The following is a 14,298-nucleotide window of genomic DNA, read 5'->3' on the forward strand; positions in this document are numbered from 1 at the left end:
ATTTGGATAGATATTTAGGTAATGGAGTCGTGGGACGTCTTCAATAAACACAGGGAGGGGTGTGTGCCAGGAGCAGGGCTGGCTGATCACCAGGATGCTGGTCACCCCGTCACTGCTATTTCTACATTGGCCTTTGCCTTTCCAGCCCGAGGGCAATCAAGGGGTTGGTGTGCTACATGATGCACTTTTCCCCACTGAGAAGTGGAAAGGGCCTGCTGGCTGACGGTGGTAGAGGCAGGACTGGCGAGGCCTTTCTCCCCACTGGTGCTCCAAGTGGGGTTTAATGTGGGGCTGATCTCCACCCCCTACACTAGGAGATTCCAGTTGTGATTGATTTGGGCTCTCTGTCCACTGACCCAGCCTGACCGGATGTGAGTCACCCTGTCCATGTGTTGTCATGAAAAGCCAGTGGCAATGTGGTGAATTAGCAGCAGGGCTTTCCTTCTAGCATCTGCTCCCGCCACTCACCCAGCACACCTCTTACCAGTGCGGTTTCTGGGAAAGGGAGGGTGATGGCCACTGTGTGGTGTTGGACCCCATTTCTCCCAGTCCAGGGACCGGGATGGCATGGGGATCATGTCGCCTCCCGAGAGGATGAGGGTGTCCCACAGCCCCATCTGACTCTGAGCGACTCAAGGATGTTCACAGACCCCCGCAACCTCCCTGCCACCAGGGGATGACCCCCACCAACAGGTAAATGCCTATTTTGCAAGTTTATTGGATCGTCTTGACACAAAATCATGACAGCAGCGTGATATGTCTCCTTTACATGGGAATGTTGATAGCAAATTCTTATATAACACATCATACAATTTCAAGATTCTAGAATCACTGCACAGGATTCTGCAATAGATTACATGCTAAAGTGACAGTTTTCATCAAAAGGATAGTTAAAACATCATTGAGGACCATCATCTCTGAGGAAAGTCTCACTGGAGTGGGCCAGAGTCCCCTTGCCCTGCCCATGAGGCACATTAAGGGACCCGACCTCCCCAGGACGCATGTGCTTCACCATCGGGGCCATGGAACCGAGGACTGGGCCCTCCCAGCAGCTGTGGATATGACGGGAGGACAAAGCCTGTGGCTCACCTCAATGTCAACCGAGACCTATTTTACTGAAAAGAAAACAATGTCCAGTCCCTGCTCTGTTAAGGGTCCTGAATAAATCCCTACCCAGACTGCAGCCCTCACCCCTTGCAATCCATTGCCATTCTCTACCCGGCACACAAACACAGCAGTGGGACACAATGCAATGGACAATGGCTTGCATGACCATTTCCCCACCATGTTTCCTGGCGAGAGAGAACTGACTGGCTGTGAGGTGTGAAGGGGAATGTCACTGTGGTGAGCAGCCAGCCCATTTCTCGCCTCCCAGGTGGGGACGTGGAGACTAGTGGGATTGGATGACTTCACAGAAGCAGGACGTGCCTCCCTGCCCTGCCCTGTCCGCTGTATACCCATCACCCGGGCCCACCCAGTCCTGGCTTGGACAGTGGTCACACTCATTCCTTGAACAGCTCTTGCGGCCATGTACAGTTGACCCCGGCCACAGGAGTCACTGATGGTTTGAGGACTGGAGCAGGGTTTCTCCCCAAAGAGAGTGGGAAGAGTCAAAGTAAAAAAGATGACAGGAAAAATCTGAACATATGACCTCAATGTCTAACCGTGACGACAGTGGACTTAACGCCGGGCTGAATAAGTACATGCGACAGAGGAGAAACTAGCAGTTGGAACCCGTCTCTCCTTCACGTCCTCTCTGTGGTGGCCTCAGTGACAACAGTCAGCAGTTGGCCAAGGTAGCCTTCATCTCCTCCAGCAGGTTGCTGAGCAGTGTGGCATCGCTGCACTTCCCATCTACCGATACAGACTTCTCACCCTGAAAAAGGGAAAGCGCAGTCCAGTAAGTTGAAAACTGCATGAAAATCCTGCCTCACGAATACATGTACTGCACTTGGGATTTTCCCAAATGCTGTCCCTATGTGGGGGTGCTTTCAAAACCGGAACAAACGAGGAGCTGTGGAACCTGGACTGAGGCCTGCAGTGGTGGCCAGGGGCCCACAACTGGAATCAGAACCCTGGGAAGAGCTTGACAGAGCTCGGGGAAAGTGATCTGCAAAACTGTTCATGAGCTGAGGACCTGCCTGAAGCTGAGCACACATGGCCCTCACCCTGACGAGCCAGCACACCAGACTCTGAGAACACAGAGCACCACCCGGCCCTGGCCCCACGCACGGGGGCATGTGAGGCAGCTCCGTGCTGTGGAGGACAAAGGTGTGAAAACTGCAGTAGGAGCCTATGCATCAATAGTCTCCCCAGGACTTAAACAAGGCCCAGACACTAGGCATATTCAAAATATCTAGGATATAGTCACAGATGACTCAGCATATAAAGCCCGGGGCATCTCAGCTCACTGGGAAAGACAATCGGTAAACACCACACTGAGATGAAGCAGATGTCAGACGGATCTGACAGAGGTGAGGAAGTGGCTGCTGTGAGAATCTCCCAGAAGCAATCACAACACTCTCGAAACTAAGAGAAAACAGAGCACCTCAGGAAACAAACAGAAGATATACAGAAAAACCTCATGGAAACTTTAAACCAAAAATGTGATAATCAAAATAAAAAACTCACTGAATGGGTTCAATAGCAGAGGAAAGAGTCAGTGAACTTGACAGCAGGTTACTAGAAACACTGCAGTCTGAACAGACAGCACAAGGGACTGAGGAAGTGGGGGGTGGGCAGAACCTCAGAGACTTGAAAAATGGTAACAGAAAGTCTGGGTTCAGGTCTCTGGGCTGCCAGAAAGAGATGATAAAAATATGCAGTGCTGAAATCATTAATAATAGCCAAAATTCCCCAAATTTTATAAAGAAATGCAAAGATTCATCAAGTTCAACACACTCCAAACAGATAAATCCAAAGAATTAAATGCCCGGAAACATCATAAACTGCTGGAAACTAGAGACAAACAAAAATCTTGAGAACAGCCAGAGAAAAAGTTGCACTCCCTATATAAAGAATAAAGGTTCAGAGGAGTGTGACTTCTCACCAGAAACCATGGATTCCAAGTGGAAATGGCATATTTTTAAAGTATAGCAGGTCTCTGACTTACAATTTTTAAACTTTAATGCCAAATTTTGAATCTACTAGATCTTTTTCTGGCTAGTGGTAAGCAATACAATCTCTCTTGTGATGCTGGGCTCCTGCTGCCCCATGATCATGACAGAGAACAACACATTAAAATAGGTTGTGTTGGTTGCAACGTTTTCTGGATATTGTGTTCTGCACACCTTTAAGACAGGCTGCGCAGAAAGGAAACCAAGATGGCGGCATAGGTAAACACTGGAAATTGCTGCCTCCCACAACAACTTCAAAAATACAACTAAAAGACAAAACGGACATCATCCAGAACCACAGGAAGGCTGGCTGAGTGGAAATTCTACAACTAGAAGGAAAGAGAAAAGCACACTGAGACTCAGAGGAGGTGCGGAAGTAAAGTGCAGAGGTATGGAGGCGCACGCGGAAAGGGCTGGCAACTGAGGATGCCGTTGTCTTTTTGAATCGGGAGGGAGTCTCAAGATCCCGACTGCTCTGAGCTCCCGTTCCAGGCGAATCTCTGGGGACCCAGACTCATACGGGGAGAAACTGGACTGTCTGGCAGCGAGCAGAACTCGAGGGCGGCTTTCTCTCAGAGGTGTTTGCAGCGATTACTGGGACACTGAGACGCGGGGCCCCTTAGGGCAGGGCTGAGGATCAGCCATAGCTGCTTGCTCCACCCTGTTGATTCCCTGAGACCCTGCCCCACCCAAGCTGTGCGTAGAGGCTTTTGCATATGAATGCCCTGGCCCTTTGCAATCTAAAATTACCTAACAAACTGCAGCTGGGTCAGAGAGACCCAGAACTTCCAAGAGAAGGCCCAAGGCCCCACAGCAGCTTGCACTGCTTCACAGCTGGGCCTCATCTGGGAACCTCCAAACCCCAAACAAAGAAGAGGAATATGTAGATCTCTCCATAGCTCCTGCTGGGTAGCCTCAGGCAGAGACTAAATTAGCACCTCCTTAGAGATCCAAGTGCCAGGGTACCCAGTGGTCAGAGTGGGACCATCCAGATTACATCTCCTCAGATCCATAAGGGACACACTCAGGGGGCAGACTCAGTGAGCACCAAAGCCCCACTGAAGCAAGTCTTGCCCCAGAAGGCTGTCTCCAGCACAGAATTCTCCCACCATAACCACAGCTGATTGTCACAGCCAATTGGCCTGGAGGTCAATTCCTCCCAGTGATACCTACAACAATCAAGGCTTAACTACAACAAGACTGTACACAAAGCCCACAAGGGGGTGCACCAAGAGTGTCCACCTCAGGAATTGGGGAGGCTGAGCCACTGGGCCCTATAGGACGCCCAGTACAGAAAGCCACTCTATCAACAGAGGGAAGCATAAAAAATGCGGAGACAAAGAAATAGGTCACAAATGATAGAAATGGAGGAAAGCAAACTACTGGATATAGAGTTCAAACCACACTCATAAGGTTTTTCAAGAATTTTCTAGAAACCGCCCATAAATTTAGTGAGACCCTCAAGAAATCTAGTGAGACCCTCAAGAATATGAAAAGGACCAACTAGAAATTAAGCATACACTGACTGAAATAAAGAATATTATACAGAGTTGCCCTGACCAGTTTGGCTCACTGGATAGAGCATTGGCCTGCGGACTGAAGGGTCCCGGGTTCGATTCTGATCAGGGGCATGTACCTTGGTTGCGGGCACATCCCCAGTAGAGGGTGTGCAGGAGGCAGCTGATTGATGTTTTTCTCTCATCGATGTTTCTAACTCTCTGTCCCTCTCCCTTCCTCTCTGTAAAAAATCAATAAAATATATATATTTTTAAAAAGTATATTATACAGAGTTCCAACAGCAGACTAGAGGATCGCAAGAATCACATCAAAGATTTGAAATACAAGGAAGCAAAAAACACCCAACCGGAAAAACAAAAAGAAAAAAGAATCCAAAAATATGAAGATAGTGTAAGGAGCCTCTGGGACAACTTCAAGCGTACCAACATCCGAATTATGGGGGTGCCAGAAGACAGAGAGCAAGATATTGAAAACCTATTTGAAGAAATAATGACAGAAAACTTCCCCTACCTGGTGAAAGAAATAGACTTACAAGTCCAGGAAGCGCAGAGAACCCTAAACAAAAGGAATCCAAAGAGGACCACACCAAGACACATCATAATTAAAATGCCAAGAGCAAAAGACAAAGAGAGAATCTTAAAAGCAGCAAGAGAAAGAAAGTCAGTTACCTACAAGGGAGTACCCATACGACTGTCAGCTGATCTCTCAACAGAAACTATGAAGGCCAGAAGGGAGTGGCAAGAAATATTCAAAGTGATGAATGCCAAGAACCTACAACCAAGATTACTTTATCCAGCAAAACTATCATTCAGAACTGAAGGTCAGATAAAGAGCTTCATAGATAAGAAAAAGCTAAAGGAGTTCATCACCACCAAACCAGTATTATATGAAATACTGAAAGGTATCCTTTAAGAAGAGGAAGAAGAAGGTAAAGATACAAATTTTGAACAACAAATACACATCTATCAACAAGTGAATCTGAAAATCAAGTGAATAAATAATCTGATGAACAGTATGAACTGGTGAATATAATAGAATCAGGGACATAGAAAGGGAGTGGACTGACTATTCTTGCGGGGGAAGGGGTGTGGGGGATGCGGGAAGAGATTGGACAAAAATCGTGCACCTATGGATGAGGACAGTGGGTGGGGAGTGAGGGAGGAGGGTGGGGTGGGAACTGGGTGGAGGGGAGGTATGGGGGGGAAAAAGAGGAACAAATGTAATAATCTGAACAATAAAAATTTAATAAAAAAAAAAAAAGGAAAAAACAACAACAAAGTGATGAATACCAAGAACCTACAACCAAGATTACTTTATCCAGCAAAGCTATCATTCAGAATTAATGGTCAGATAAAGAGCTTCACAGATAAGAAAAAGCTAAAGGAGTTCATCACCACCAAACCAGTATTATATGAAATGCTGAAAGGTATCCTTTAAGAAGAGGAAGAAGAAGAAAAAGGTAAAGATACAAATTATGAACAACAAATACACATCTATCAACAAGTGAATCTGAAAATCAAGTGAATTAATAATCTGATGAACAGAATAAAATGGTGATTATAATAGAATCAGGGGCATGGAAAGGGAGTGGACTGACTATTCTCGGGGGGGAAAGGGGTGTGGGGGATGCGGGAAGAGACTAGACAATAATCGTGCACCTATGGATGAGGACAGTGGGGGGCGGTAAGGGCAGAGGGTGGGGTGGGAACCAGGTGGAGGGGAGGTATGGGGGGAAAAAGAGGAACAACTGTAATAATCTGAACAATAAAGATTTAATTAAAAAAAAAAAAAAGACAGGCTGCGCAAAGTTCATGTTTGGTGTGTTAGGTGTATCACATTTTTTTAAAACTTTTTTTTTTTTTTGAGAGAGAGAAAAGAAGAAACATCAATTTGTTGTTCCACTTATTTATGCATTCATCAGTTGATTTTAAAAATATATATATATATATATTTTTTTTTTCATATATTTCTTTATTGATTTCAAAGAGGAAGGGAGAAGGGGAGAGATAGAAACATCAATGATGAGAGAGAATCATTGATTGGCTGCCTCCTGCACACCCCACACTGGGGATGGAGCCCGCAACCCAGGCATGTGCCCTTGGCCGGAATCGAACCTGGGACCCCTCAGTCCTCAGGCTGATGCTCTATCCACTGAGCCAAGCCGGCCAGGGCTAAAAAAAATATTTTTGTTGATCTCAGAGAGGAAGGGAGACAGAAACATCAATGATGAGACTCACTGATTGACTGCCTCTTGCACGCCCCCGACTGGGAATCGAGCCCACAACCCGGGCATGTGCCCTTGACCGGAATCGAACCCAGGACCCTTCAGTTCACAGGCTGATACTCTATTCACTGCGACAAACCAGCTAGGGCACATTAGTTGATTTAAAAAATTAATTTTTTTAGAGAGAGAAGAAGGGAGAGCGAGAGAGAAACATGTGAGAGCAGAACATCAATCAGCTGCCAACTGCACGTCCCCTAATGGGGACCAAGCCCACAACCCAGGTATGTGCCCTGACCAGGAATTGAACCAGCAACCGTTTTGTGCATGGGATGAAGCCCAACCAACTGAGCCACGCCAGCCAGGGCCATTAGTTGATTTTTTTTTTTTTTTAAATATATTTTATTGATTGTTTACAGAGAGGAAGGGAGAGAGATAGAGAGCTAGAAACATCGATGAGAGAGAATCATCGATCAGCTGCCTCCTGCACATCCCCCACTGGGGATATGCCCGCAACCCAGGTACATGCCCTTGACCGGAATCGAACCCGGGACCTCTCAGTCCGCAGGCCGACGCTCTATCCACTGAGCCAAACCGGTTTTGGCCATTAGTTGATTTTTTATTGTTGTTAATCCTCATCTAAGGATATTATTTTTTCCATTGACTGATATATATATATATTTTTCTAGAGCGAGTGGGAGGGATGGAAGGAGGAGGGAAACATCATTGTGAGAGAGACACATCAATTGGCTGCCTCTTGCATACACCCTGACTGTGGCTGGGGATTGAACCTGCAACCCAGGTATGTGCCCTTGACTGGAAATTGAACCTGTAACCCTTTGGAGGGGGGGGCCTATCCCTGAGGGCTCCCAGACTGCGATGTGATGGCATCTTTGATGTATCCAAGTACAATACACAGCTGCTCACAGAGGGAGGGTCAAGGGACAGACAGGGTGGTGACATACCCATATTCCACCCGAAGTTTTTATATTGATCTTTGAAAAGATCAATAAAATTGAGAGTGTTAGATAAATTCAGGTCAAAGCTGCAAGTATGCAGTCCTCAAGTGTCATAGAAAAGCAATTCACCGATGACTGATCTCTCCATTCAGAAGTGTGCAGTCTCAATGGACAGTGACGAGAAACTGTTATTTTATTATATTTTTATTAAAAGCTGACTAAAAACTAAAATAAATAAATAAAATTGATAAACTCTAGGATAACCAAGAAAACGAGAACACAAACAATAGTGTGGTGAAGGCTTCGGGGGGCGAGTGCGGGGTCACGGGGGTCAATGGGAAAAAAACAAAAACAAAAACCCAAAGGAGACATCTGTAATAATTTCAACAATAAAGAAAATTAAAAAAAAAAACACAACACAAGAAAAATGAGAGAAGACACAAACCGCTAACATCAGAATTGAAGGAAAGTAACTACTACTGACCACTCGGGCATTCTAAGAACAAGGGGACCACAAATGACTCTGCCCACATCAATTAATACGGTAACTTTGGTGAAACAAACTAATTCCTTGAAAACCACAAACTACCAACACTCAACCTGAGGGGAAATAGAGAAAGTGAGGATCCTATGACTAGTAGATAAAATGAACGTGTAGGTAAAAACCTCCCAAAAAAGAAACCTCCAGGCCCTAACTGGTTTGGCTCAGTGGATAGAATGTCGGCCTGTGGACTGAAGGGTCCCGGGTTCGATTCCGGTCAAGGACATGTACCTTGGTTGCGGGCACATCCCCAGTAGGGGGTGTGCAGGAGGCAGCTGATCGATGTTTCTAACTCTCTATCCCTATCCCTTCCTCTCTGTAAAAAATCAATAAAATATATATATAAAAAAAAGAAAAAGAAAAAGAAACCTCCAAGCCTGGACGGTTCCCCTGGTGGATTCTGCAAAACGTGTAAGGAAGAAGTACATGAATCATACACCTCTCCCAGGAAACGCAGGAGGGGAGAATAGCCCCACCTCATGTGATGAGGCCATGGGTGCGCTGATGCTCAAACCCAGCAGAAAACCAAGGCCAACTGTCCTCATGAACATGGGCTCCATGGACCTCAGCAGAGCAGTCACAGACTGAACTCAGGGAAAGGGCAGGGTCTTCGAGCTCATGTGTTACATAGGAGAGTCTGCAGGGACTAGAGGGAGGAGACATGGTGTGAGGGCATGGTGGCAGGGAGTGAGAGGCTGCCTTCATGTAGGCTCACCTTTTTCACTAGGAGGCAGACGTGGTGACCCTGGATGGATCGGCTGTACAGGGAGGCGCAGGAGTCCACTCGTTCCACAACTGCAACAGAGCAAGTGGGTGAGGCCAATGTGGCCCCGAGGGGAGCAGAGTGAGAGCCACGTGTGAGCAAAGACTCCCGCCTACCAGTCCCATCAAATCCCTTACCAGAAAAATGGTGAAGAAAGCAGATCTTTGTCAAAAGGTTCTGGAAGGACATATTAATGCCATCAACCTTGATTGAGCTCATGCTCAGGTCCCCAGACTCCAGCAACTTGGCAAAGGCGTCACTGTGGAAAAGACACAGGACAGGGAGGCTGACAATAGGCAGGGTCCCCAGCATCAAGGCAGACAAAGCCCCCAGCTGTGGAGGTGGGACCCCTCCTGTGTGCCAACGACTTGGGAGGTCTCCAAGGGTCTTACAAGATATCATGGGCTAAACTGTGTCTCCCCCACCCCCGCCCCCTGCCCAATTCCTATGTTGAAGCCCTGAACTCCAGGACCTCAGAATGTGACTATATTGGGAGATGGGAGTCTTTAAAGGAGTGACTAAGGTAAAATGAGGTCAATGTCCTCATCCAACATAACTGGGTCCTTGTAAAAGATCAGGACAGAGGGACAACCATGTGAGGACACAAGTTGGAGTCTACATGCCAAAGACAGAGGTCTCAGGAGAAATCAACCTGCCAACACCTTGATCTGGGCTTCCAACCTCCAAGGCTGTGAGAGAGAACTAATGTTTGCTGTGTGAGCTGCTTAGCCTATGGTGCTTGTTATGTGGCCTGCGCTGCTGACATGGCAGAGGAGCCGGACTTTCTACACTACCTACCAGCTGGTCATCCAACCCTACTGCCTTTTCACACCTTAGGTCAGAGGACTTTGTGAGGTAACTGCACAAAGAGAGCCTCACACAACAGTAAAGTGGGGTGGGACCTACTCTGGCTGCCCCATGGGACTCGGGGTGAAGGTGGGAAGGGGAGGCAGGTGGGCTCATGCACCTGTAGCACGGAGTCGTGATCAAGTATGAGGTGCAGCTGAAGTGCAACTTGAAGTCCAGCTTCTCGTGGGTAGAGCCCTCGTCGTTCTGTGGGAGCAGTGATGCAGGGTGAGTAGGGAGGAGGGGCTGGGTGAGTGGAGTGCACGGACTATGCCTGAAAGCTCCGGAGTAGGGTGAGTGGGCAGTGGGGGCCAGGCCTTGAGCCTGGAAACAGGATGACTAGGGAAAGGGCAGGGTCTTCGAGCTCAGATGCATCCAGGTGACCTGGGAGTGGCTCCCAGGCAGGGCCTCACTTGCTCTCTGGACACCCAGCCCTGGGTTCTGGGTGTGCTTGCAGTGGTGTGGGGGTTAATGCAGGCCGTTCCATTACCTCAGGCCCCGCATACCTTAGCAATAAATGACAGGGTTCCCTTGAGTTTCTGGGCCATGATGATACTCTGAATGGTGAACACAAACTGAGCTTCGTTGGAGATGCCTGGTGAGGGGGGAAGGGAGAGAGAGGCAGGCTGGCCTGAGAAGCTGCACGAAGCCAGCCCCCCGGAAGCAGGTGAGTGGGCATCCCTAGGACCGAAGGAAGGAGGTGTGATAAGAACGAGCTCAAGCCTGAGAGAATGCCTGGCCTCCACTGAGCCCTGGGCGTCAGCCACTGCTCACCTGGAGGCAGCTGGAAAGGCACGGGGACGCCGTCATGGACAGAGGAGCCCTCTGGCCGGGCCAGTTTGGTGTTGAGTGAGTCCAGCACGTTGAGCTCCATGCTCTTCAGGAAGCTGCTGCTCTGGTTTTCCAGTACAATGAACACGGTGACCTGGCTGTCCTTCTGTAGGCTGCCCTGAATGTCGTATGTCTGCAAAGCAAGACTGGGCTGAATGGTTGTGGTGGGAGCTCATCGGACCCATTCTGGGCCAGCACAGGGGCCCAAGGGAATGCAACACCCATTCTATAAGCTCAGAAGAGTGTGAAGGAATGCTTCCCAGTCCTCACTGAAAACCTCATCTCGGTTTTGTCTGCAGTTATTTAGCTATTCCTGTCCTTTGAAAACAGTTTGCCATCCCATCTGCCCCTGGCCTCGCCCATGGTGAGCAGGCCTTGCTGTCACACATGTGACGTGGGGTTCTTTCCATGGAGAGGCTGCCAAGGGGGACTCACAGTTGGAGCCACTCATGCCCCCCATGGTGCAGCCACCTCCGCCTCCCAAACAAAGGGACCCCAAGCCACCCACCAGCACCTGTGAAATGCCTGCATTGCTCACCATTTTAACGTAGGAATTCTCAGCCAGGAGGGAGTAGCTGGACATGGGCTGGGAACAAAGGAAAACGATTCAGCTTTGGTTCACCAGAGCCTCAGCGTGCCCTCACAAAACAAAGTGGGCGGGAGCTGCCAAGTGCTCTGGGTTGAAATACTAGGATTCTGAGATCTGGGGGGCAAGGAGCACCCCCACAGACAACACAAGTTTACGCCCAGGGGATTCCGATACCAGCATGGTGAGAGAGACGAGCCCCGCCCTCCAATGTCCAGTCAGACCCAAGGGACCACCAGCCCACCGCCTAAGGCCCGACAGCCTGCCACAGCTGGCTCCTAAGAGGCAAGTAAAGTACCCCTCACCGGAAGAGGCTCATTGAGTGCGCCGTTCTCCACGGGTTCTGCCATCCCCTCATTTGCAGGAGGCTTCTTCTTGGATTTCTTCTTGTCTTTGGGTCTCTCTTCCTTTTCCTTCTTATGCTTCTTCTTCTTATGCTTGGAAGGTTTCTGAAGCCAGAGCAAAGGTCAGGGTCAACCCCAAACTTTTATGGCGATGCCCTCCCCTCATGTACCCTGGCTGAAGACACAGAAACCAAATGCACCCAGGGAAGGGTCAGATGTCAAGGTGGATGGGCCAAAAACTCCCCAGGGTCCACGGGGAATGGACGAAGCTCAGTACAGCTGAGATAAGAACCTGGGAACTCACTGCCGGACAGTCGCTGCCGATTTGGAGCAAAAACATACAGGGGAAAAGAGCAAGAATTCATTTGATGGCCCAGCAAATAGGAAACTCCTCAGAACACACCCAAGAATTGAAAACCTATGTCCACACAGAAACCTGCCCACGTGTTCACAGCAGCAGAATTCACAACAGCCAAAAAGTGAAAACAATCCAAAAGTACTTCAGTAGATGAAAGGATAAGCACAATGTAGTCCATTTGCACTGGAATATTACTCAGCCGTGAAAAGGAGTGAAGCACTGACACATGTGGATAGTTTGAAAACACAATGCTCAGCGAGAGGAATCAGACACAAGGGTCACAGTGTGTGACCCCATTTATGTCCAAAACAGGCAAAATCAGAGACAGGAAGTAGATTGGTGGTTGTCGGGCTGGGCGGGGGGTCAGCCTTCCCGGGGTGATGACTACTGATGGGGGGGACAGGTTTTTTGGGGGGAAGAGAAGATGATGAAATGTTCAGATGGTTACACAACTTTTAGAATGCACCACCAACCAGTACAGTGAACTGTTCATTTCAAAGGGCGAGCTTTGTAGTATGAGTTACAACTTAATAAAGCTACCATAAAAACCAGAACCCCATAAACACAGTGACAGGAGACCACCATCAGGTCAATGGCCCCCACTGGAGGGATTTGGGCAATAGGTAACCATCCTCCACCAGCCCTCAGTGTAGGTGCATGGCCCACCCCCGTGAGAACGACCAGGTGGGAATCCTCACCTTCTCAGAGTCTCGCTCCTCTTCCTCCTCCTCCTCCTCATCTTGCTCCTGCCTCTTGGGCTCCTCACGCTCTTCCTCAGGAGCAGTGATGACTGTGCTCACCGTTGGCTCTCCCTGCAGGGAACACGGTGGTGGAGGCTCAGGGGTGGGTGGGGGGTGGAGGAGGGAGAGGGTAGCCAGGACCCAAAATAGGGTGTCCTCTACCCCTGTGCCCTGGCCTACCCTCATACTGGGACACACCCTGGGCCTCCTCTGCCCAGGCGGCCTCCTCTTGCGTGCCAGATATTTTGTCAGCACGCAGGTGTGTGGCCATCAAGAAGTGCAAGCGGCTGACAGATGGGAGAGGAAGCCTGGTCTGAGACCATATGGCACTGACTGGGGTCACCGCATAAGACTCCAGAGCCACAGAGCACCGTCTACTTTAATAAAGAGACTGCTCAAGGCTGCTGCCAGACTCGGGGCACTGTGGATGGGGCTGGGGCAGTGGCAGGCTCTGTATTGAGGGCCAGTCGCCCAACCACTGCCACATTGCTACAGCCACTGCCTTGGTAAGGCATGAGGCATGAAAGCTGCCCAAATCTGGCTGGCCTGTGTGAGAGCCCATCAGGGGCCTGGACAGCCAGGAAGGCCCCATGGGTGATGGAGGGGAAGGGCTTATGTGGGCAGTACGCAGAGAGGGTGTCCCTGCACTCCTTAGAGAGGCAGCTCTGCCAAGGCCATGAAATGCACCCATCCAGCTGAGGACCTTGTGGGGTTAGCACAGTGCACCCGTCAGGGTCTTACCATGGATGCGGCTGGGGCAGCGGCAGGCGGTGGTGTGGTGGACAGCCAGAAATCTAAGTCCTCGCTCTGAAACCACAGAAAGATGGGCCTGTGGCCAAAGCAGCAGGACAGGCCCCAAGAAAGCCTGGGTGAAACCTGCAAGGCAGCCCCCACCAGGCACAGGGCCACATGGATAAAATGCATGCAAACAAAAAGTACTGGATGTTCCACTTAGGGAGGCTGACAACGGTTCACCTTCCCCTGATCACAACAGGCTGTGACAGGTCTCAGTGCCACCAATGACTGGGGTGCCTGCCGTCTCCCATACGGCTGCCCGCCTGCTCTGGAGGGAGGGAGGAAGAATGAGATCCACAGGCAGGCCTCACCTTCCGCTCCTTTTCCTTCCTTCTTTCCCGGTCTTTCTCTTTGTGCTTCTTCTCTTTCTTCTTGGGCTTCTTGCTTTTCTTTTCTATAACAGGTATGTCCTCTTTCTCAGGGGACTTGGAGGTCTCGGCATTTCTATGTTTCTGGACGGGCAGTTTCTCGCTGTCGGCTAAGGGCCTGGGGGTGGGGTAGGGGCAGGTCACAGGAAAAGCCGGGCTTGTCCTCCTGCACTTGATCTCTGCCACCAGGCATGCTTGTGGCCTGTGACGAGGTCTGGAGGAGGATGAACCCTTTGCCACCCCTTCTGTCCACACTCGTTGCATAAAAATGTAAAGGGTGGAGGGGGATGGCAAGGACAGAGAAACATCAGG

At 49.4% G+C, this 14,298-nt stretch overlaps 1 protein-coding gene across 6 annotated transcripts in view; it reads right to left on the bottom strand.

Moving 5' to 3' along the window:
* Positions 1–694: 694 nt before the first annotated feature.
* The window catches only part of AP3D1 (adaptor related protein complex 3 subunit delta 1), a 45,048-nt gene continuing 31,444 nt past the window's right edge, over positions 695–14,298 (bottom strand). For 5 of the 6 annotated variants that reach the window (XM_036312166.1, XM_036312169.1, XM_036312168.1 and 2 more), the window contains 11 exons: positions 13,930–14,104; positions 13,565–13,630; positions 12,782–12,895; positions 11,687–11,830; positions 11,334–11,381; positions 10,739–10,928; positions 10,471–10,559; positions 10,086–10,171; positions 9,256–9,377; positions 9,071–9,150; positions 695–1,876 (listed from right to left, as the gene is read on the bottom strand). In XM_036312166.1, coding sequence (XP_036168059.1) covers positions 1,781–1,876; positions 9,071–9,150; positions 9,256–9,377; positions 10,086–10,171; positions 10,471–10,559; positions 10,739–10,928; positions 11,334–11,381; positions 11,687–11,830; positions 12,782–12,895; positions 13,565–13,630; positions 13,930–14,104 — 1,210 coding nt within the window. In that variant the 3' untranslated portion in view covers positions 695–1,780. Of the gene's footprint in view, positions 1,877–9,070; positions 9,151–9,255; positions 9,378–10,085; positions 10,172–10,470; positions 10,646–10,738; positions 10,929–11,333; positions 11,382–11,686; positions 11,831–12,781; positions 12,896–13,564; positions 13,631–13,929; positions 14,105–14,298 lie in introns of those variants that run through there. The other variant, XM_036312170.1, reaches the window with a different exon arrangement.

The sequence above is a fragment of the Myotis myotis genome, unplaced genomic scaffold, assembly GCF_014108235.1.
Source record: "Myotis myotis isolate mMyoMyo1 unplaced genomic scaffold, mMyoMyo1.p scaffold_m19_p_6, whole genome shotgun sequence".
Lineage (NCBI taxonomy): Eukaryota > Metazoa > Chordata > Mammalia > Chiroptera > Vespertilionidae > Myotis > Myotis myotis.